This window comes from Hemiscyllium ocellatum, chromosome 6, assembly GCF_020745735.1.
Source record: "Hemiscyllium ocellatum isolate sHemOce1 chromosome 6, sHemOce1.pat.X.cur, whole genome shotgun sequence".
In the NCBI taxonomy this organism is placed as follows: domain Eukaryota; kingdom Metazoa; phylum Chordata; class Chondrichthyes; order Orectolobiformes; family Hemiscylliidae; genus Hemiscyllium; species Hemiscyllium ocellatum.
The window spans coordinates 48,136,538-48,162,145 of record NC_083406.1 but is presented as its reverse complement, the minus strand read 5'-3'; the positions used below and the strand labels follow the sequence as shown (position 1 = coordinate 48,162,145).

The following is a 25,608-nucleotide window of genomic DNA, read 5'->3' as shown; positions in this document are numbered from 1 at the left end:
TAATGGAGACTGTTAGTGGCTAACAATAGGTAGCGTATAATGTGGGGTTGGGGGCTGGGACATGGGAAAAGTCAGGCTCTAAAATTATTGACCTCGATATTGAGTCTGGAGGACTGCAGGGTCCCCAAGTGGAAAATGAGGTGTTGTTCTTCCAGGTTGCACTGCACTTCGCGGGATACTTCAGCAAGCCCGAGGCAGAGATGTTAAACAGGGAACAATATAGTGTGTTAAAGTGGCAGGCAACTGGAAGCTTGGAGGTAGAATGTAGGTGTTCTGCGAAGCAGTCATCCAGTCTACACTTCATTTCCCTAACGTAGAGGTGACCACATTGTGAGCAGTGAATGCAGTAAACTAGATTGCGTGAAGTGCAGGTAAAGTATTGCTTCACCTGGAAGGTATATTTGTGCCCTTTAATACCAGGGAGGGAAGAGGTAAATGGGCAGATGTTACACCTTCAACAATTGCAGGGGAAGATGCTGTGGGGTTGTGGGGTGGTGCTGGAGTTGAAGGAAAGGTGTCCCAGAAGGAACAGTCCCTGTGGAAGACAGACAAGGGAGGGGAGGGAAATATGTGTCTGCTGGTGGCAAATTACTGGAAGTGGATGAATATTGCATGCAATTCTGGTCTCCCTCTGATAGGAAGGTGTTGTGAAACTTGAAAGAGTTCAGAAAAGGTTTACAAGGATGTTGCCAGGATTGGAGTGTTTGAGCTATAGGGAGAGGCTGAATAGGCTGGGTCTGTTTTCCCTGGAGCACTGGAGGCTGAGGGGTGGCCTTATGGAGGCTTATAACATCATGATGGGCATGAATAGTGTAAATGGACAAGGTATTTTTCCTGGGGCGGGGAAGCACAAAACTAGAGGGCATAGGTTTGGGGTGAGTGGGGAAAAATTTTAAAGGGACCTGTGGGACATCTTTTTCACACAGAGGGTGGTGCATGTATGGAATGAGCTGCCAGAGGAAGTGATGGAAGCTGGTACAATTACAACATTTAAAAGGCATCTGAATGGGTATATAAATAGGAAGGGTTTAGAGGGATATAGGCTAAGTGCTGGCAAATGGGACCAGTTTACCTTAGAATATCTGAGTGACATGGACAAGTTGGACCGAAGGGTCTGTTTCTGTGCTGTACATCTCTATGACTCTATAATGATCCTCTGGATGTGGATGCTGGTGGGATGGTAGGCAAGAACAAGGGGAATCCCAATGCTGTTGCGAGAGGGAAGAGAGGATGTGAGGGTGGAAGTACAGGAGATGAGTCAGACCCAGTTGAGAGCGCTGTCAACAATGGTGCTGGGGAATCCTTGGTTGAGGAAGAAGGTGGATATTTCAGAGGTCCCCTTGTTGAAATTGGCCTCATCGGAGCATATGCAGTAGAGACGGAGGAACTGGGAGAATTGAATGGAGACTTTACAGGAAGCAGGGTGTGAGGATGTATAGTACAGGTAACTATGGGAACTCTTCTTCCGCCAGGTTTGATTAGATTAGATTAGATTCCCTACAGTGTGGAAACAGGCCTTTCGGCCCACCAAGTCCACATTGACCCTCTGAAGAGTAAACCAACCAGACCCATTTCCATCTGACTAATGCACCTATGGAAATTTAGCACGGTCAATTGATCCAACCTGCACATCTTTGGACTGTGGGAGGAAACCAGAGCACCCGGAGGAAACCCACGCAGACACGGGGAGAATGTGCAAACTGCCCGAGGCTAGAATCGAACCTGGGACCCTGTGAGGTGCCCATTTCTTGGACAAGAGTCCTCGTCCTTTCGCACAGACTCCTTTGCCCAGTTACAACACTCTCCCTCTACCTGGACCCTCACTCTGGTCTTTTATGTGCACTCAATCTGTTAATTGAGAACTGTCAATGTGACATTGGTTGCCTCAATCTCTCTGCACTCCTCAGCCAATCCAACCTGTCTCCCTCCGCTGTGCTTCATGTGCTCAGATTTAACCCTGACTTTGTTATTAAGCTTGCCCATAGGTTAATATCGTTGTAGTCTGGCATTGACCTGAACTTTGCAGAGACTGAGTGCAGCTCCCAAATACCTCCTCCTATCTCCCTGGATCATGACCCCCACCATGAACATCAGGCCATTGTATCATCTACAGTCATTGACCTCATCTCATCTGGTGATCACCCCGCTACTGCCTCCAAGCTGACAGTCCCCCAGCTCTGCCCAGCTCACTTCTACCTCCTTCTGAAAATACACAAACAGCACTGTCTGGACAGTCCCATTGTTTCAGCCTGCTTCTGCCTGACAGAACTCATCTCTTCCTACCTTGATTTAGTCATTTCTCCTCTGGGCCAGTCCCTGCCCACTTACATCTATGATTCTTCTGATGATTTATGCCAGTTTTGGAATTTCCAGTTTGTAGTTTCTAGCCTCCTCCTCTTTACCACGAATGTGTAACCCCCTTACACGTCCATCCTCCACCAGGATGGTCTCAGGGCTCTCTGCTTCTTCCTGGAACAAAGGCCTAAACCGTCCCCACCCACTGCCATCCTCTGCCTGGCTGAGATCATCCTCGCCCTGAACAGCTTCTCCTTTAGCTCCTCTCAGTGTCTTCAGGTCAGAGAGATGGCCATGGGTACCCACATGGGCCCTAGTTATGCCTGTTTCTTCATAACCACAACTCTTTCTCCAATATATTGAGGATATCATCGGAACTGCTTCCCTCTCTCATCTGGAATTGGAAAAGTTTATTGATTTTGCTTCCAATTTCCACCAGGTCATCACTTTCATCTGGTCTATCTCTGACTCCTCCCTTCCCTTTCTCAACATCTCTGTTTCTATTTCTGGAGATAAACTGGACACTAATATCCACTATTAACCCACTGACTCCCACAGCTACCTGTACTATACATCCTCATACTCTGCATCCTGTAAAGACTCTATTCCATTCTCCCAGTTCCTCCATCTCCATCACATATGTTCTGATGAGGCCAACTTCGACTAGGGAGCCTCCAAAATATCCATCTTCTTCCTCAACCGAGGATTTCCCAGCACAGCTTTTGACAGGGCCCTCAACCAGGCCCAACCCATCTCCTGCACTTCTATCCTCAACCCCCTTTTACCTCTCGTAACAGTGACTGGATCCTCCTTGTCCTTAACTACCATTCCATCAGCATCCACATGCAGAGGATCATCAGGTACCATTTCCACCACCTCGTGCGAGATGCCCTTCCCTTATCCACCATCTGCAGAGACCGTTTCCTCCAGGACACCCTGGTCCACTCTTCCTTCACTCCCAACACCATCCCACAGTACCACGGCACCTTCCCCTGCAACTGCCAAAGGTGTAATACCTGGCCATTCATCTCTTCCCTCCTCAGTATCCAAGGGCCCAAACATACCTTCCAGGTGAAACACTTTACCTGTACTTCACAAAGGAGAAAGTGAGGACTGCAGATGCTGGAGATCAGAGCTAAAAATGTGTTGCTGGAAAAGCGCAGCAGGTCAGGCAGCATCCAGAGAGCAGGAGAATCGACGTTTCAGGCATGATTCCTGAAGAAGGGCACATGCCCGAAACGTCGATTCTCCTGCTCTTTGGATGCTGCCTGACCTGCTGCGCTTTTCCAGCAACATATTTTCAGCTCTGTACTTCACACAGTTTGGTTTACCACATTCACTTCTCATAATGTGGTCGCCTTCTCATTGGAGAAGTAAAGCATAGAATGGGTGACCACTTCACAGAACACCCACGTTCTGCCTGCAAAGACATCCTGAGCTTCCAGTTGCCTGTCACTTTAGCACACCACTCTGTTACCTGACCAACATCTCGGCCTCAGGCTTGCCGCAGTTTTCCAGTGAAGTTCAGTGTAAGCTGGAAGAACATCATTTTCCACTTGGGGACCCTGCAGCCCTCCAGACTCAATATCGAGGTCAATAATTTTAGAGCCTGACTTTTCCCATGTCCCAGCCCCCAACCCCACATTACACACTACCTATTGTTAGCCACTAACAGTCTCCATTAACAGCTATCACTTTCCTAGCCAGATTATTGTCCACTCCTTAAAGTATGTCCAACAGTTCTCCTCTCTCTTTGAGGTCTATGCCCACCTATCATTTACTCTATGCCCCCTCTCCCCACCCTACCTTCTGCATATAAATGAACATTTTCCTAACTACCATCAGTTCTGAGGAAGGGTCACCTGGACCCGAAATGTTAACTCTGATTTCTCTTCATAGATGCTGCCAGATGTGCTGAGCTTTTCCAGCAACTTCCATTTTTGCTTCTGATTTACAGCATTGGCAGTTCTTTTAATTGTTATCTCAGAGTATTTCTTACTCTCTTGGAGAACATGGGTGTCACTGGCTGGACTATCATTCATTGTCCATTTCTAGTTACTCTTAAGAAAGTAATGCCAAACTGCCTTCTTGAACTGTTACTGTCTGAGTGCTATAGGTAGACCCACAATGCCTTTAGGGAGGGAGTTCCAGGATTTTGACTCAGTGGCAGTGAAGGAACAGCGATATATTTCCAAGTCAGAATGGTAAATGGCTTGGAGGGGAATTTACACGTGGTGGTTTTCCCATGTATCTGCTGCCATTGCAATTATAGATGGAAGTGATTGTAGGTTTGGAAGGTGCTGCCAAAAGGATCTCTGGTGAATTTCTGCAGTGAATTTTGTATATAGTACGGACTGCTGCTACTGATCATCAGTGATCAATATGGGAATGAATGTTATGGATATGGTGCCATCAAACGTGCTACTGTGTCCTGGATGGTATCAAACTTATTGTATGTTGTTGGAGCTGCACATATCTAGGTAAGGAGAGAGTATTCCATCATAATCCTGACAAGTGGATAATCTTTGGGGAAGCAGGAAAGGAGTTACTCACTGCAGTTTTCCTAGCTACTGAGGTGCTTTTGTCACCACAGTGTTTACTTGGCGAGGTCAGTTCAGTTTCTGGTCAATGGTAACCCCCAAGATGTTGATAGTGGAGAATTCAACTTTGGTAAAACCATTGAATGTCAAGAGGTCGTGGTTGGATTGTCTTTTACTGGAGATGGTCATTGTTGGCATTTGTGTGGTGCAAATATTACTTCCACTTCTCAGCCCAAGCCTGGATATTGCCCAGGTCTTGTTGCATTTGAACATGGACTGCTTCAATATCTGAGCTGTGGAACATTGTGCAACCATTGGTGAACATCCCATTTCTGATCTTAGATAGAAGGAAAGTAATTGACAAAGCAGCTGAAAACATTTGGGCCTAGGACACTACCCAGTGGAGTCTCCGCAGAGATACCCTAGAGCTGAGATGACTGCTCTCTGATAATGACAACCATCTTCTTTTATGCCCTATGTGTCTCCAAACTGCAGAGAGTCTTCCCCCTGTTTCCCATTGACTTCACTTTTACTGGGGCTGTTTGATGCCACACTCGGTCAAATGCAGATTTGATGTCAAGGGCTGTCACTCTCACCTCACCTCTGGTATTCAGCTCTTTTGTCCATGGTTGAATCAAGGCTGATGAAGTCAGGAGTTGAGTGACACTGGTGGAACCAAACTGGGTGTCAGTGATGAGGTTATTGTTGAGTGAGTGCTACATGTTAGCATTATTGATAATACCTTCCAACAGTTTACTGATGGATAAGTGTAGACAGATGGGGCTAGGTTGGATTTGTCCTGCTTTTTGTGTACAAATCATACCTGGGCAATTTTCCAACATTGTTGGCTAGAAACCAATGTTATTGCTATACTGAAACAACTTGGCCAGGGCTGTGGCTATTTTTTTGTACAGGTCTTCAGTATTCTTGCCAGAATATTGCCAGCTGATAGCCTTTACATTATTCAACTGATTCTTGCAGTGAATTGAGTTGGCTGAAAACTGCCATCTGTGTTGCAGAGGACCACTGGAGCAGGCCAAGATGTATCATCTGCTTGACACTTCTGGCTGAAAAATGTAGCAAATGCTTCAGCCTTATATTTTGCAGTGATGAACTGGGCTGTTCCATCATTGAGGATGGGGATAATTGTGGAACCTCCTCCTCCAGTGAGTTATTTGATTGTCCACTTTCGAGTAATTCTGTCTGTCATTTGCTGTTTGGCATGCAAGTAGTCCTGTTTTGTAGCTTCACCAAATTGATATTTATTTTTACTATTACCCAGGGCTTCTCCTGGCATGCTGTCCTGCACTGTTCATTGAACCAGGGTTGATCCCCTTACTTGATGGTAATGGAAGTAAGGATGTTGTGTTGTGTCATGAGATTGCAGATTGTGTTAGCATATGATTTTGTAGCTGCTGATGGCTCAGAAGTGCCTCACAGGTGCTGATTCTTGGGTTGTTAGACCTTTTTGAAATTCGTCCCACTTCACAGAGAGATAGTGCCATACAACATATTGGAGGGTAATATCAACATGAAGATAGGACTTCATCTCTGCAATAACTATGCATTGGTCAGTCTTACTGATACAGTCAAGGACAGACACATCTGCAGATTGGTGATGACAAGGTCAAGAATCTTTTTTCCTCTTGTTAATTCCCTCACTACCTGCCATAAACCTGCTCTAGCAGCTATGTCCTTTAGAACCTGACTAGTTTGATTAATAGTGCTGCTGGTGAGATATTCTTGTTGGTGGGTATTGAAGCCCCCTGCCAGGAGTAAATTCTGTGCCCTTGCCACTCTCTGTGCTTTCCCTAAGTGTTGTTCAACATGGAGGAGCACAGTGTCATCAGTTGAGAGAGGGTAACGTGTGGTAGTCAACAGGAGGTGATCTTGACCATCTTTGATCGGATGGCATGAGACTTCATAGTGTCCAGAGTCAATGTTGAGGCCTCCCATGGCAGCTTCCTCTGTGCTGCTACCTCTGCTAGTCCTAAGTTGTGAGACTGGAATAGATTACAAGGATATGGAGGGACACAACCATTGAAATATTTGAAAACAAGGATGAGAATTTTAAAATGAAATGCTACAATTACATGAGGAGGGGTAAATTAATGCCTTTTTTTAATATCCTTGGTCAGCCACCACAAAGACTTTTTTAAAGCATAGCTGTCATGCTTGACTTAAAAAGTAGTGCTGGGCAAAATGAAACAGCCAATTGTAAGGTTTTCTTGAATGGTAAAAAGAAATTTTATTATCTACTAACCTCAAAATGGCACATCCAGTTCACACATAAACACAGATTTAAAAAATTTAAAAAGGACAACATCTAGTAATAAAGCTGCAAAGCGATGTGGCTAGGTTGAGCAAAAATTTGGCAAATGTGTTATAACATGAGAAAATATGATATTGCCTATTTTGGTAGAAAGACTGAAAAGGAAGCCTATTATCAAAATGGCGAGAGATTGCAGAGCTCTAGATGCAGCAGGATCTGAGTATCCTAGTACATGAATCACAAAAGGTCAATATACAGTTACATCTACTATTTAGGAAAACTAACAGAATGCCATTATTTATTGTGAGGGGAATTGAAAGTAAAATTGGCTTGTCTTGGAGGTTGTCTTTCATTTGAGTGAGACAATTTATTATGGGTTTAAACTGAGGGTCACAATTGAGAAGGTAAGGCCTTCATGGCAATCACAGCTGGTAAATAAGTTGAACCCATGCTGTTCAAACCACATCACAAACCAACTGTGTAACCACCTGAGCAAACTAACCCTCATCAAGAGTTTATACAGAGAGACTGTTTCTTAAAAATTATAAACAGTATTGTTCACTATTCTTTTAGGAAAAATGTAAATAGGAAGTATTTCATGGAAAGTCTAATACCTGAAATGAGAGGAGGCTTGTCTTATCAGGAAAGGTTGATCAGGCTAGGCTTTATATGTAGAGATGAGAATAGTAAGAGATGAATTAATTGTAACAAATAAGATCCTGAAGGGTCTTGGCAGAATAGATAGAGGAATTAAATTTCCTCTTGTGAGAAAATCTAGAACTAGCGGTCATTCATTGATAACAGAGATGAGGAGAAATTGTTTTTCACAGAGATTCATGAGTCTTTGGAACTCTTTTTGTCAAAAGATGGTGGAAGCCCAGTCTTTTGAAAATTTTTCAAACAGAAGTAGATATGTTTTTGTTAAGCTTGGTGTTAAAGGTTATTGGAGTCAGTCAAGAATGTGGGGTAATTAGATCAGCTGTGAGGGCTTGCAGCATAATATCATCAGATTGATTTTAGAGTTACATGTTAAGGAATTGTTTGAAGCAAAGTTTTCAAGATATTAAGGAAAACATAGCAGATAAATGGAGAGGAACTCTTTCCATGAATAATGAAACATTGTCTGCCTTTAGCTTTTACACAATCTGCGATGGAGGTTATAAACTCAACACACACACAAGTAAGTTTGTGACTCACCTCCAAACATCAATTGATGCTGAATGAAATGTTAATTATAGAACTTAAATTGATAAGTTAGAGTCTATGTGAATACAGATGAAAGGGGCAATGACTATATGGAGAATGGTTGGGCAGTTCACAGAGAGCAGATATAAGTGGTTGTTTCTCAGACTGGAGGGCATTGCTCTCCCTGAAGGGTGTGTATTGGGACTGCTTCTGTGTTATCATATATATCAGTGATCTAGTTGTGGGTATACAAAGGAATATTTCAACATTCACTGATCAGGCCCATTTTCAACCCATGAATTCTTGGATATTTCAGGCAGAATATGCAATAAGGTGATAGAATCTGGAGTGCAGGATTTGCTTCCTTTTCTTTCCTTCATTGCTACTGCCATAGGCTTTTGAACTCAGAGTATGATACAGCTTTTTTTTGATTTGCTCATGAGACATGGATGTCTGTGGTTAGGTCAGCTTTTATTGCCCATCCTAATTCCCTCAAGGGCAATTAAGAGTCAAGCACATTGCTGTGGTTCTGGATTTCCATATGTGCCAGATCAGCTTAGGTGGCAGATTTCCTTCCCTGAAGGACGTGAGTGAATCAGATGGGTTTTTACAATAATTGACTATATCTCTTTATTTCCAGACTTCTTTTGAGTTCAACTTTTGCCATCTCCCATAGTGGGATTTGAACCCACATCCATATAATATTAACTTAGGCTCTGGATTACTAATCCAGTGATGTTATCATTAATCAAAGGTTATGTTGTCACCGCAAGCTGTTGACAGTCATTAATGTCAATGCTGCCATGATTCAAAGAAAGATTTTGATGCATTTTAGAATTTTCATAAACTCCTGGATCTTGACCACTTGAGAATTGAGAGAACAGGGTTTGGTTAGAGAGACACTTTTCAACCATCGGGATACAGGGGCCAGACTATCCTAATTGATTTTTCAGGAATTTTGCCTGAAAGCATGTGGAATGGTATAAAGTAGTAACCTGCAAAATATATTTCACATTGGGTAGAAGAATGGAGAGAGCCAATACAAAATAAATCACCTAATTTTGAATAAGATACAGGTACAGAGAAGCCACGAAGTATATTCAAGATCAATTACATACTCTAAATTTAGGATTACTAGATTTTTGCTCACCAAATGTGAAAGTCGGACGTGACTCAAAGGTGAGTTTGTGGGTTTGGTCGCAGTCAACCATGACCTCACTGAATATTGTACAAGTTCAAGGGTTGAAATAGCCTACTCCATTTCCAATGGTGCTACAAAGTATGAAATACAACAGTTGTTATATTGTTGTGTAATCATAAATAACCACAAAGAGTGACAAGAAGAGTGCCAAAGGGTGAAATTCTTTTGTCCTTCAGAGTTTACATATATCTGAAAGGATATTCTTGAATAAGTAACAACCAGGAGGGTGAAAAAATATCTATTTGCGAGTATGTTTATGTTTTTTTATTTTTTTTTCTTTGTTTCTAGTCCAAAAGCCAAGGAGGAGGCCACAGTCCGGTCATCTCCCGTGACATCTCCTTTATGTGCATCACAGCTGGACACCAAATTGTCTAATCAAGCGAAGCAGGGTAGCACCAGCCAGCCACAGGCCTCACCTTGTGATTCATTGATCGTGAGTGGGAACCATGGCTCAAAAGCTGCCCAAGGTTCGGGAGGAAATCTGGGACTAAAAAATGGGCAAGGATTGGGGACAAGCAGTGCGATAAAAGGGAAGGGCAAGAGGGAAAGAAGCATGTCTGCTGACTCTTTTGAACAAAGGGATGCTGGCACACCCAACAATGAATCTGAACATAAAGGTATTACTGCAGTTCCTTTCTTGTTTTTTTGTCTGTGAATTGTTGTCCCCTCAAATTTGATTGGTGTTTTCCACAGAATGTATATTTTGTTCAATAATTTTAAACTAATTTGCAGGAGTCTTTAATGATTCAAGTAAAAAGAACTTCTGTCCACAATATTTGCATTGCATAGGATTAAGCAGATTGCATAGCCAAAGAAACAGGCCATTCAGTTCAACCAGTCAATGTCAACACTCTACTTGAGCCTTTCTCATCTAAATCTATTATTGTAACCTTCAATTCTTTTCTCCTCATATAGTAATCTAGCATCCCTTAAATGCATTTATGCTACTTTTATCAATCACTCTCTGATAGCATTTTCCACATTATCACCAGTCTATGGGTAATTAAGTGTCTTCTGAATTCCTTGTTGGATTTCTTGGTGACCATCTTATTATTGATGGCCTCCAGTTATGTTTTTCTGCGCAAGAGAAAACTGTCATTCCATTTCCAATCTATCAAGCCCTTTCAGTATAAAGAGCAACATTTCAAAACTTGCTGGTGATACCAAAGTTGGTGGAGTGGTGAACAGCAAGCCCGACATCAATCGGGTGCAACATGACAAGATGAAGGAAGTGAATGTGCTCAGAAACAAAAATTGAAATTGCTGGAAAATCACAGCAGGTCTGGTAGCTTCTGCAAAGAGAAATCAGAGTTAATGTTTTGGGTACAGTGACCCTTCTTCAGAACTGATGGTAGCTAGGAAAAAGTTTTTTTTATGCAGAAGATAGAATGGGTTGAGGGGTTAAGGAGTAAACGATAGGTGAAGATAGAGCTCAAAGAGTCGGGCCGACAAAGGAGTGGATAATGGTCAGCCTAGGAGAATGAAAGAGGACTATTAGTGGCTAACGATGGGTGGTGGACGATGTGATAATAAGGCCTGATGTGTAAGATTTGGGGTAAGGACATGGGAGTAGGTGCCTTAGCCCTAAAACTGTTGAACTCAATATTGAGTTCAGAAGGCTATAAAGTTCCCTAGTGGAAAATGAAATGCTGTTCTTGTGCTGAGCTTCGCTGGAGCACTACACCAAGCCTGAGTCAGAGATGTTGGCCAGGGAACAAGGGAGTGTGTTGAAGTGGCAGACAGCCGGAAGCTAATGGCTTTTTTTAGGTGTTCTGTGAAGCGAGCACCCAGCTATGCTTTGTTTCCCCAATGTAGAGGAGACCACATTATGAGCAGTGAAGGCAGAAGACTCGATTGAGTGAAGTGCGTTGCTTCACCTGGAAGGTGTGTTTGGGCCCATAAGTACTGAGGAGGGAGTAAATAAACAGCCAAGTGTTACACCTTTTGCAGTTGCAGGGGAAGGTGTCGTAGGGCTATGGAGGTGTATTGGGATCGAAGGAGGAGTGGACCAGGCAATCCCGGAGGGAACTGAATATATTGCCAATAGGAAGACAAGTTACGACAGTGAGAGGTTATGGATATTAAACAGATTGGGAAAACTCTTTGCAGATGGACTATAATATGAGGAAATGTGAGGTTGTATGCTTTAGCTGGAAGAATAAAGGAGCGACATATTATTTAAATTGATAAAGACTATAGAAGGCAACAGAACAGAGGGCTGGGAGGAGAGACCTCAAAGCTGGTGAAGTCAATGTTGAAGCTGTTGAGGTGAAATATAAGGTTTTGATCCTCTAACTTCCATTTGTTTCAGTAACAACAGAGGAAGCTAAGGATGGACATGTCATGGGGGTTTTGAGAGTGGAGATGGGGGAGAGGGGTGGGGGTGTGTTGGGGAGCAGATATTCTGTGAACCAGTCCTTGACTCTGCATTTGGTTTCCCAATATAGAGAGGACTACATCAGGAGCAACACATGCAATAGATCAGGTTAGATGATGTGCAGGTCAGATCTGGAAGGGCTTTGGATGGAGGTGAGAGGGAAGGTGTGGGGGTAGGTGTTTCACCTTTTGCGGTTGCAGGGAAAGTTACTGGGTGTGGTGGGGAGTGTAGAGTTGACGAGGGAGTTACAGAATAAGTGGCCTTTGTTAAAAACAGATGGGAGAGGGAAGGAAATATCTTTTTGATGGTGGGATCTGATTGTAGGTGGTGGAAATGTCGGAGGATGATACAGTAGATTTGGAGGTTGGTGGGGTGGTATTTGAGGACTAAGGACAGTCTATTCTTGTTGGGGGGAGGGGATTTGAGGCAGAAGTATGGGCGATGAAGGAGATGCAGTCGTGGGCATCCTTAATTACTGAAGAGGTAAAACTATGGTCCCTAAAATAGGACGATATCTGGGATGTGCTGGATTGGAACGCCCCATCCTGGGAACAGATGTGATGGACGTGGCAGAATTGGGAATATGGGATAGCATTTTTGCAGGAGGGCGGGTGTAGCAACCTAGATTTTATGGTTTGGAGATGCCGGTGTTGGACTGGGGTGTACAAAGTAAAAAATCACACAACACCAGGTTATAGTCCAACAGGTGTAATTGGAAGCACACTAGCTTTCGGAGCGACACTCCTTCATCAGGTGATAGTGGAGGGCTTGATCATAACACAGACAGTAGGGGTCTCAACTTCTGCCCCACTACCAAAATGGACCCGTTGGTTCTGGCAACAGACACAGAGGAGTTCATCAGACGAATGAGACTCCGGGAATTCTTTCAAGGTGCCGGCAGTGATCCCATTGAGCTCACTGATGAACTAGAACAGTCATCACAGGGATCTGTAGAGGACCGACCAAAGAAGGTGTCAACATGGACCCCACCGGAGGGCCGCTGCCCTGGGCTTGACATATATGCGCAAACTGTCAGGATATATATAAATGCCAGATTTATCAGCTGTACCCACAAGGTAGAGCAAAATATCACCCGTTCACAACGCAATGCCATCCAGGCTCTCAAAACCAATGACAACACTGTCATCAAACCAGCAGATAAAGGAGGAGCCATTGTCATTCAGAATAGAACAGATTACTGCAAGGATGTGTACCGACAACTGAACAACCAGGAACACTACAGTTGATCCGACCAAAGAACACACCCGAGAATTAAACACACTGATCAGAACTTTGGATCCAGTCCTTCAGAGTTCCCTACGCGCCTTCATCCCACATACTTTTCATGTAGGCAACTTCTACTGCCTTCCAAAGGTACACAAAGCCAATACACCGGGACGTCCCATTGTGTCGGGCAATTGGACCCTATGTGAGAATCTCTCCGGCTATGTGGAAGGCATCTTGAAACCTATTGTACAGGGGATCTCCAGCTTCTGTCGCGACACTACAGAAACTCAGCACCCATGGACCAGTCGAACCGGGAACATTCCTCATCGCAATGGACGTTTCCGCACTCTACACCTGCACCCCCACATGGATGGCATCGCGGCAAAAGCCTCAGTACTCAACACCAACAACTGCCAGTTTCCAAACACAATCCTACAACTCATCCACTTTATCCTCGATCATAACGTCTTCACCTTTGACAACCAATTCTTCATCCAGACACACGGAACAGCCATGGGGACCAAATTTGCACCCCAATATGCCAACATTTTTATGCACAGGTTCGATCAAGATTTCTTCTCTATGCAGGATCTCCAATCAACATTGTACACCAGGTACATTGATGACATTTTCTTCCTCTGGACCCATGGCGAGGAGTCACTGATAAAACTACACATTGACATCAACAAGTTTCATCCCACCATCAAACTCACCATGGACTACTCTCGACTATCTGTCTCATTCTTGGACACATGCGCCTCCATCAAGGATGGGCACCTCAGCACCACGCTTTACTGCAAACCCACAGGCAACCTCACAATGCTACACTTCTCCAGCTTCCACCCAAAACATATGAAAACAGCCATTCCCTATGGACAAGCCCTACGTATACACCGGATCTGCTAGAAGAGGAGGAACGTGACGGACACCTGGAAGTACTCAAGGATGCCCTCACAAGAACAGGGTATGATGCTCAACTCATCGACCGCCAGTTCCAACATGCCACAGCAAGGAATCGTAATGACATCCTCAGGAGACAGACACGTGCTGCAATTGACAGGGTACATTTCATTGTTCAGCACTTCCCAGAGGCTGAAAACTTACGCCATGTTCTTCGTGACCTGCAACACATTATCAATGAGGATGAGCACCTAACCAAGACTTTCCCCACACCTCCACTACTTGCCTTTAAACAATCGCCAAACCTCAAACAGATGATTGTTCGTAGCAAGCTGCCCGGCTCTCAGGACAACTCCATACAACTCTGTCACGGTGGACGCTGCAAGACGTGTCAGATTGTGGACATTGATACCACTATTACGTGTGGGAACACCTCCCACCTTGTACATGCAGGTAGTCATGTGACTCAGCCAACGTTGTCCATCTTATACGTTGCAGGCAAAGATGCCCGGAGGCATGGTAGATTGGGGAAACCGAGCAAAGGCTACGACAACGGATGAATGGGCACCACACAACCACCTCCCAGTTGGGGAACACCTCAGTGGTCCAGGACATTCAGCCTCAGACCTTCGGGTGACCATCCTCCAAGGTGGACTTCGGGACAGGCAGCAGAGGAAAGTGGCCGAGCAGAGGCTGATAGCTAAGTTTGGTACCCATAGGGAGGGCCTCAACTGGGACCTTGGGTTCATGTCACATTACAGGTGATCACCATTGCACTACACACACACACACACTCACATACACACGGACACAGGTACACACAGATGCATACACAGACACCCACACACATCCTTATAGACACCCATACTCCCACACTCACACATGCACCCCCTCACAGACTTAAGACACTCTGCACTCACTACACACACACACACACACACACACTTTCTCACACTCACAACCTCCACCCCAGACAGACACACACATACAGACAAAGACCCACACACACACACACATATATTTTGTGGGGTGAATTTGTACTTGCAGAGTTACATTGCACTTTGCTCAAAAACTGCATACATTCATGTAGAACTCTGAGCTCAAAAACTGTGTGAATTTATGTAAAACTCTGTTATCTCACTTTTTAGATTAGAATCAATCTAAACATCACGTCATAGACAGAGAACACAGGGGGCTAACACCTTCAACATATTGTCTAGCTATCACCATTGTTAACAGCTAATCTGAGAATGCAACTTTTAAAAAAAGGTTTTGTGATTTACACATGAAAGAAGTGAAACTATCACTGACAGATGAAAGGCTTAATGGACAATCAATTTTTCAATGTATAATTTCAGTTACATCACACTGCAAATTTTTGCCATAAATTCTGTGTTACGATCGAGCCCTCCACTATCACCTGATGAAGGAGCGTCGCTCCAAAAGCTAGTGTGCTTCCAATTAAACCTGTTGGACTATAACCGAGTGTTGTGTGATTTTTAGATTTTATGGAGCAGTTATAATGAGTGACCAGGGCCAATGAGACTTAGAGATGTATTGGCACTGTCATTGATACCGACAAGACATAGTGTAATTAGTGAAGCACATAGGATCTTCGGCTTTGTTAAAAAGGTATGGAGTACAAATGCAGGGAGGTTGTGCTGAATCTTTAGAAAGTTCTGGTTCAGTCATAGTCAGACCATTGAATTTGGTTCTCATCACCGCACCTGACTGGGGATGAGAAGATGCCAAAGAGATTTCTCAGATGTAGTCAAGGTAGTTGTGGGAGTCAGTGGGTTTGAAATGGATATCAGTGGTGAGTCGGTTTCTGGAGATGGAGACGGAGAAGTCCAGGAAGAGGAAGGAGGTGTCAGAAATGGTCCAGGTGAATTTGAGGGCAGGGTGGATGGTTAATTAATGAACTGTTTGAGTTCCTTGCAGGAGCGCAAGGCAGTATTGATGCAGTCATCGACATAGCGGAGGAAGAGGTGAGAGATGGTTCCCATGCAGTTGCGGAAAAGGGGCTATTCCATGAATCCTACAAGGAGGCAGGTATAGTTTGGGGCCATGCGGGTGTTCATGGCTACTCCTTTAGTTTAAATGAAATGGGAGGAATCAAATGAAAAATTGTTGAGAGTGAGGACCAGTTCTGCCAAGCGAATGAGAGGTGTCAGTGCAAGTGATCTGGCTGGGTCTGTGGGAAAGGAAGAAACAGAAGGCTGTTATGCCCTCCGTGTGGGGGTACAGGTGTTAAGGACCTGTATGTCCATGTGAAGATGAGGTGTTGGCGACCGAGGAATTAAAAATTTTGGAAGAGGTGGAGAGCATGGGTTGTGTCTCAAACAAAGGTAGGGAATTTCTGGACCAAAGGGGAAAGAACAGAGTCAAGGTAGGAGGAGACGAGCTCAGTGGAGCAGGAGCAGGAGAAGGCAGTGATGATGGGTCGACCAGGTCAGTCAGGTTTATGCGTTTTGAGTAGGAGATTGAAATGGGCAGTGCAGGGTTGTGGAACTATCATGTTGGAGGCTGTAGATGGAAGATCTCCTGAAGTGATGAAGTTGTTGATGGTCTGGGAGATGATGGCTTAGTGATCAAAGGTGGAGTCATAGTCAAGGGGATGGTAGGAGGAGGTGTCAGAGAGAAACTTACAGCCCAACAGCCTCAACATCGACTCTATTAGCTTCAAAGTCTCTTCTTCTGCAGCCTTATCCCATGTCTAGCCCCACTCCTCCTCTCCTCCGTGACTTGTTCTAACCTGTTCATTTTCCCACTCATCTATCTGCTCCACCTTTCCCACTGACCAACCACAATAATGCCCTAAATGCATCCACCTACCCTACCCCCAGCTCAACATCCCTCCCTCCATTTGCTTCTGGGTTCCCCTGCCCCTGCCCAGGTCTGATAAAGGGTTTAACCTGACACATTGACCATTCTGCTCATTGGATGCTGTCTGACCTACTGTGCTCTTCCAGCTGTACATCTATTGATTCTGATTTCCAGCACCTGCGATTCTTGCTGTCTCCTAGTCAAGGAACAGAGGGAGTTGGGAATCCTGAAGCATGAATCCAACTTCAGCAAGTAATAGGGAAGGCAAATAGTATATTGGTCTTTTTTTTCCAAAGAAAATGGTGTATGAAAGTAGGAAAACCTTGTTAAAACTATGCAAGGCACAAGTCAGATGACAATTGGAATTGTGTGAACAGTTTTGGTCCTCTCATGTAAGGAAGGATATTGAATGCAGTCCAGGGAAGGTTCACTAGGCTAATACCAGGTATAGAGTGACTGTCTTATGAGGAGGGTTTGAGTAGGTAGGGCCTGCAACTATTGGATGATACAAGAATGAGAAGAGACCTTATTGAAACATAAGATTCTTAGTGACAGAGTAGATGTAGAAAAGTTGCTTCCACTTGCAGGAGAGCCTAGACCAGAGGGCATAATCTCAGTGTAAGGGATTACCCATTTAAGACAAGAAGAAGAGGAATTTATTTACTTAGAGAGTAGTGAATCTATGCAATTCTTAATGTAGAGGCTGGGTCACTAAGTATTTCAAGTCTAAGATGGACAGATTTTTAATCAGTAAGGGAAATGAAGGTCATGGGGAGAAAGATAGGAAAGCTCTTGGAGTTGAGAATTACCAGATTAGCCATGGACTTAGTTATGGAACAGACTAGAGAGGCTAAATGGTTTACTGGTCTGTTGGACATAGATAGACCAGCAGAGTGGGCAGACAAGTGGCAGATAGAATTTAATACGGAGATCTGTCAGCAAAAGGGATAAGGAGAAGCAATATAGATTTTATGACTCAGTTATATTGAATGATCAGGGCCAATGAAACTGAGAGGTTTATTGGCACAGATCATTGATGCTGACAGGACAGAGTGTAATTACTGAAGCATGTGGGATTTTGGTCTTTGTAACAGAGACATGGAGGACAAAAGCGGGGAGGTTGTGCTGAACTTTTCAGAAATTTTGGTTCAGTCATAACTAGAATATTGAATTTGGTTCTAGTCACCACACCTGACTGAGGATTAGAAGATGCCGAGGAGATTTTCCTGAATGTTTCCAAGAATGAGGGATTTTAGCTCCATGGTTAGGTTGGAGAAGTGGGAGCTGTTCTCTTTGGAGTAAAGGAGATTGAGGGAAGGAGAAAATTAATGCATTTGCTGGACTCTGTACTGAAAACAAAAAGTGCTGGAGATTACAGTGAGTCGGGCAGCATCTATGGAAAGAAAGTAAACTAATGTTTTCAGTCTGGATGACTCTTGATTGGAGATTGGGGGAAGATTTGATAGACATGCAAGATTTAGACAGGTTTATGTAAGGTAGACAAGGAAAGGGTGTAAGACAAATATGTAAAAACTACGAGACACAGATATAATCCTTTGGGCAAGAGTGGCAGCAGAGAAATAAGGAAGGAATAGTTTATGCAGTGAGTGATAATGGCCTGGCAGCGGCTACCTACAAGAGTGGTAGAAATGGAGATGATGAATATTGTCAGTGGGGCACTGGAGAGAAATAATCTTATCTTCGCATGGAATGGAACAAAGGAATGGAGCTGCTACCTTTCACTGGGTGACGAGAGAAACAATAAATACTCGAACTTATATAATGTCTATCATAATGAATGATGGCGCAGTGCATGTCACAGCTTGTGAAACATTTTTAAAGTGTTGTAATTAGATTACTTACAGTGTGGAAACAGGCCCTTCAGCCCAACAAGTCCACACCGACCCGCCAAAGCGCAACCCACCCATACCCCTACATATACCCCTTACCTAACACTACGGGCAATTTAGCATGGCCAATTCACCTGACCCGCACATCTTTGGACTGTGGGAGGAAACCGGAGCACCCGGAGGAAACCCACGCAGACACGGGGAGAACGTGCAAACTCCACACAGTCAGTCGCCTGAGTCGGGAATTGAACCCGGATCTCTGGCGTTGTGAGGCAGCAGTGCTAACCACTGTGCCACCGTGCCGCCCACAAATATGGGCGTAATGTCGTAAAGATAGGAGCAAACTCACATAAACTAAAAATCAAAGGATCTGTTTAGAAGATGTTGATTGAGGAATATATATTGAGCAGGACATTGGCGATAGTTAAGTCTTGTTTTGTTTCTTTGAAATAATGCCCTGGGATCCTTTTGCATTAACCTGACAAGAGAGATGCAACCTTTGTGTAAAGTCTCATCCAAAAGATAGTATCACCAACAGTGCAGCACTGCCCTCTGTACAGTACGATAGGGTCAGTGAGAACTTTTTTGCACTGAAAGCCTGGAATAGGATTCAAACCCAGACATTACAGTTCAGATGTAAGAGCACTCCTCACTGAGCCATATTCGGCCAGACAGAATTCTTTTGAGTTACTCTGGGTTTTGAAGATCTGGCTTTGAAATGCATTAACGTAGTGTGGTTCTGTGGAACAGTGTGGGATGATTGGATAACAAGCAGTCACAAGAGTACTGGTGGAGTGTCTGCTGTCATTTGGATGAATGTTGTCATCCCAAGAGAGCTCAGCAAATTGGTATTCCATGTTGGTCCTTCAATGGAGTGACACCTCAATGACATGGATAATCTGCTGGAGCACAGCTCACTGGACAGCTGTGGGAATTTGGCTGCTGAATTTTGAACACTGAATATAACTACACTGTGAAACCACTGGCAGAAAGTATGACCTTCATGACTTCAGTCTGAACTTCTATTTCGGCTATGGTATGTTGTTTGACTTCCACCAGTGCTACAGTGATAATGGTGACTCAGTCACAATGCTGGTCATTAGTGCTGATATATTGTTGAGCGTTACTTCCAAATGCGATGTGATGCAAGTTGCCAAGTGAAAGCCAGCCATCTCTCTGCTCCTTGGCAGTGCCCTGACAGGCCTATGTTGAACCATTCATCTGTTATTCCTCAACAGTGTTGTTCTTTACATCAACTGGTTGAATTACTCATTTAGGACTCTTGTAACAGTTCTCATGAGTGATTCATTCTCCTGTGAATCACAGTGCTGCTGTAAATTGCAGAGTCATAGAGATCTAGAAAAGGGCCCTAAACAATGTCCTTTGGCCGATTAAGTTTGTGCCACTCAAAATCAACCACCTAAATATTTTAATCCTATTTTCCTGCACTTGGCTCACAATTTTATATGCATTGCAAGTATAAATCAAAATGCTTGTTAAACATTATAAGGTTTTCTGCCTCTACTACATTTACAAGGTAGTGAATTCCAGGTTCTCAGCTCTCTCTGGGTGAAGGGAAATTCCTCTTATTCCCTTTAAACTTAGGCGTCCTGGTCATTGATCCTTCCACAAAGGGGAAAGGTTCCTTCCATCTATGCTATGTATGCCGCTCATAATTTGATACAGCTCAATGTCCCTCCCTCAGTCTCCTCTGCTCCTAGGAAAACAACCCCAGTTTATGCAATCTCTCTTCATAACTAAAACTCTCCATCCTAGGCAATATCTTGCTAAATCTCCTCTACAACTTCTTAGCTAGCACCTGAACCATGTTTTCTATCCCTGGCTTGGCTACACTCCCCTCATACCTGGTGACTCATTTACATGCAAATTTCTGACTCTAAAGCAGCTCTAAGCTGCATACAGCAGTGTGTCAGGTAAAACTTCTTTATCGATGCTGTGTTGTCACTTTCTCTCTCCTTGTGCTGCTGCAGTGGAGTAGGTGATAGATTTCAAGTGTATCTGGCTAATGTTTTAGATGATGGGATTCATTCACAAGCTGCTTGGGTCATTATCTTTGATGAGTCCTGGCAGATACATTGGCTCCACCTAATGGCTTCAGAGTTATCATGTAGAGTAATGCAGGTGCTCAGCCATTTCAAACCCACTGGAATCTGACTTTTTAAAACCACAGCCAGTGGTTTCCAACCAGTAAATGCATAAAATCATTGCCGAGATAAATGACAATTTCACAACAGTGTCTGAAATCAGAAAATTGGAAAGGGAAAGTTTAGGATAAAAGATGGGGTGGTGGGATGGAAGACCAGAGGTTTCCTGCCTCTCCCAACTGCACTGGAGCTGATACATCTGTTAGCAGGATGAGGGTGAAGTGGGAATTTAGACTGCACATAGTTAGAAACCCACTGGAATTCTCAATATTTTAGCAATGCCGATACTGTTGGCTTTATTGGTTAGGTGATGCAAACATCTTTGGCTCTGATTAATTCTGTTCAGGTTCCAGTAGATATAGCCCCCATATTATCAATGGTGTTTCACTGTATTTTGATAGTATGACTGCTGTAGGTAAATTTTTAAAAATTCCTGCTCAGGAATGTGATGTCGTTGGCCAAACCAGAATTTATTGCATTTCCGTAACTGCCTTCAGACCAGGTAAAAATGGCAGTTTCTTTCCCTAAAGGACATTAGTCAACCAGATGGCAATTTGATTTTCCAGTCATCAGCAACAGTTTCATACTCATCATTACATTGTTAATTCAAGAGTTTTATTGGTTTTGAATTCCACCATCTGCCATGTCAGGTTCCCAGAATGTTATCTAGGTTTCGAGTGAATGTTGTACAAAACAGCAGAATCTGGATATCTGGTTGGCATCACTGAAGTGAAGGTGAACGTGAGTTGATACATTTAAATACTGTCAGAACCTGATTGCTAGGAACTGGTGATGAGTTGTGATCCACTGAACAATATGAAAGATTCTGTTACAGTGGGGAGATAATGTTATTTGAAGATGTATTCATTACCTTGATTAGCTATGGAGGTCATTGAACCTCTTGTGACATAGCTGTCAGGCCAGACGTTGGATATTGACCCCATTAGCCTTTTGCACCAACTCTCTGCTTACAGTTTACTTTGACAGCCTCCTGCTTTCTTCTCCCCTTCTTCCCAGCCCCCACATTCCCATTGTTATTTCAACATGCAAAACTACGGCCTCCAGCTCCACATCTGTAAATCCTGGACCCCTCTCATATTCTAGATGCTTTGATTGTATAATCATTATAATCAATAATAGCTGCAGCTACGTTCCACTGTGTTCAGAGACTGTTATTAGGAGAAGCAAGCTGTCTTCTTCACTGTATATCAGTGTGCACTGCTCATCCCCTTGCTGGGTGCTAGACAGCACCTGCTCAGGCCTGTAGTACAATACCACACCTGAGGAGGCAGCACTATGTTTGCATATTACTTATGTATTGGGATCACATACAAACCTCTGAACTTGAGAAAGGTGCTTGATCAATTTTGGGGCAATTTAGTTCAAATCCCTCTTTTTGTTGATGCCTATATCTCAATTTCCTGTTTTCTTATTTCAAATGTATCAATAACTGAAATAACTGGTTCAAAGGACAGCATTTTCACGATCTTCAGGTCTGCAAACTTTGATCAGAATTAAATCATAAATGAGAATTATAAGCACAAATCATCTTTGAGTAACTGATTCTTGGGACAATTTGTAAACCTTGACTTAATTCATTTTTGCTAGGCCATGTGTACAGAAATAAGTTTGTTTACTTGTTCCAAAATCAATACCAACATTTTTACCCATTTGCTGAAATAATACTCATTTATTCGGAGTTTACCTTCTCACTGGCATTCTTATTCCTCATTACAAGGGGAAAGGAAAGCCATGATTGTATCCCAGCTCAGTGATACAATTGAATTAATTAGCTAGATGTGAAAGTGACTGTTACCCCAAAGAACCCTACATTGCTGTCTCATTAGCAATGATCGCTGGTGGTGATATTAAGTTGAGGGTCATCATTCATTAGTCAAGGGGTGAGGTTGAGAAGGAAGGTCCTTCACAATGACTTCAGGCAGAAACACCAACCCTCGTTTTGGTGTTTCTCTATGATATTCTCTCTGCAAGCCAGCCTTCCAGCCAACCTAGTTAACAATAGGCCAGCAATAATGACAGTCAGGGATACATGCCACCTTCCAATGCATTCTGGTTGGAAACCATTTTCTGTCAATAAAGTGATCATTCAGGAGTGCAAGAGATTGGCACTGAACATTGAAGTCATGGCACGTTATTAGTAATGGGACCCTATAAGCCACTTTGTCCCCCTCTCTCTCCCAGTTGCTGCCCCTGTCTCTCTGATCATAAGGAGACCCCGAGACCCTTATTGTTCATGATATAAAGAAAAGATATGATTTAAAATATGGGGGAATGTTAATCAAATATTCAGATGACACCAAGATTGGCAAAGTGGTTAATAGCGAAAAAGATGGTTGTAGGTTACAGGAAGATATAGATGGATTAGTCAGATGGGCAGAACAGTGGCAGTGGCAGGTGTTTAATCCTGATGAGTGTGCAGTGATGCACTTTGGAAGAGGAAACAAGATGACACAATATTTAATGAACGATAGGACACTAGATAGCTTACAGGAAAAAATGGATGTTGGGATAATTATTCACAGATCCCTGAAGTTCAGCAGAGCACATGAATAGGCAGTTAAGAAGGCTTATGGGCCACTTGCTTTCATCAGTCATGGCATAGAGTATACAAATAAGGAGGTAATATTGGAGTTGTACAGATGTTGGTCAGGCTGTAACTGGAGTACTGCATGCAGTTCTAGTCATCTCATGGCAGGAAGGATGTAATAGCACTGAGGGAGAAGAGGTTCATCAGCATTTTGTCTGAGGTGGAGAAATTGAGCTACAAGGAAAGACTAGACAGGCTTGGATTGTTTTCTTTAGAGCAAAAAAGTGCAGGGAATTGGGATTAGCGCACGTTTAGTGGTAGTTTTGTCAATACAGACTCAATGCACTGAAGAGCTTTTTCTCCAATGTGTGAATCTATGAATCTATGAATGAGCTCTGAAATGAAATTTTAGCCAGAATACCATGACCAGAAAACCAAGAAACAGCAGAGTGAAAATTTATTTTGCGTCAGAAGGGCAAGGAAGAATCTCCTGATCTCCATCAGGATTCCTGGACTCTTTCCAAACCCGAACCTCACTGCTTCCTCTAAGCAATGTCATCTGTTTGGTGATCACCCCAGCATGTTACATTCAAGCAGGGATGAATCCCTTGAATCCCCACTTGTGTCCAGCTCTTGAGTCAATGCCCACTAGCATAACTTTATTCTTGCTTGTTTCCACTGTAAGATTGTTCTGAGCAAATTGCATGAGACTTACAATGAAAATGACTGAGTCCTCACACTCAACCCCAACAGTTCCAACTTAATCTTCTCAAGCACCCCAAACCGAGAATTTGGGTGTTTTCAGTGAGTTGAAAACACAAATATGCAGTAGTAAGACCAGTTCATTTATGTATAGGTATACTGAAAACCAACCATAGTCCCTCCCCTTTAATCATTCCTCATTCATTATAGTCAGTGTCACAATACTGATGGGAAGAGTATGCTTGATGTGAAGTCCCACTATTCCACGAGCTATCACAAATGTAAACATGACGGATTTAATCATCATGGTGGTTAATTTGCCTGACTTCAACAGCAATCTCAGACCAAAAAAAACTCTCATGACATTACGTTAATAAACAAAAAAAAGCTTACTTATTGTAAACAAACTTATCCTTTAAAAAAAGTGGCAAAGCAGGTTATAAATATTAGAATTCATGCTTATCTATACTCCTTTTAGATCCAAACATATAGACATTCATACGTAAATAGGATGGACCAGACAGGCAGCTCTGCAGAAACATATTGGCTAAAAACCAAAAGTAAAATGGATCAAATTCTTTGGACAAACAGTCTGAACCACAGTGATGGAATAAGGTGATCTTACCGTTTTTTTTATTTTTGATGATTTCACATTGTTGTTGACTGCTGAAGATCCTGAATCAGTAGCTGGTCAGTTGGACCTAAGTTTTCACTTGAGTTGGAATTTCTTTCCAAAATGTTTGGATTTTTTTCCCAGTCACAGAGGATGAAGCAGAAAAGACCCTCCCACCCTTTCCAAATTATTTGTTTTCAAGATATCTGAATTGTTGCATAACCTGGCTTGAGAATGATTTCAAACTAATGGTATTCAACATTTTAAGTTAGCTTTCTGATGTGATGACACAATTCTAATAAACAGCTAAAATTACAGTCTACAAGAACAGCTTGAAAATTGGTCATTTGAAATGATCTCTCTGCTATTAATGACAATTTTAGCTGCTGTGGTAATTTACAAAGGATTAAAGTGGCTGAATAAAGGCATTCTAATGAATATAAAGTGTAAATGCAGGCCATATTTTCCATTTTAAAAGGCAAAGAACATCTTCTAATTTTATTGTTGACTTAAAATCATAACATCTTACAGTATAGAGGGAAGCCATTTGGCTCACCATTCCTGGGTCAGTTCTCCTGAACAGTTGAATACCCAGACCACTTTCCTTTCAAAAAACACTACACTGAATGCAACTTAGACCATCTTTTGTGGTAGGCAGTTTTAAGTTCAAAGAATTTTGTGTTTACAAATGAGTCCTTTTGTTCTTTGATAATTTATACTAAATATCTGCTCCACGGGGGGAAAAGAATCTTCTGATATCGATCTGGCTGATACCTTCCTGAAGTATCTTATGGTTCTTGCCCTGCACAGTGTTCAAATTTATGTGTTGTCTCTCACAGTCAATATTGTCACCATTGAACTGACATAAATATTGAAGTAATGAATGAACATCCTCCCAGCATGAGGA

General features: G+C 43.0%; 1 protein-coding gene across 3 annotated transcripts in view; it reads left to right on the top strand.

Moving 5' to 3' along the window:
• bcl9 (BCL9 transcription coactivator) overlaps positions 1-25,608 on the top strand; it is a 249,515-nt gene that overhangs the window by 129,815 nt on the left and 94,092 nt on the right. For all 3 annotated transcript variants that reach the window (XM_060825939.1, XM_060825938.1, XM_060825941.1), the window contains one exon: positions 9,782-10,110. In XM_060825939.1, coding sequence (XP_060681922.1) covers positions 9,782-10,110 — 329 coding nt within the window. The remainder of the gene's footprint in view (positions 1-9,781; positions 10,111-25,608) is intronic.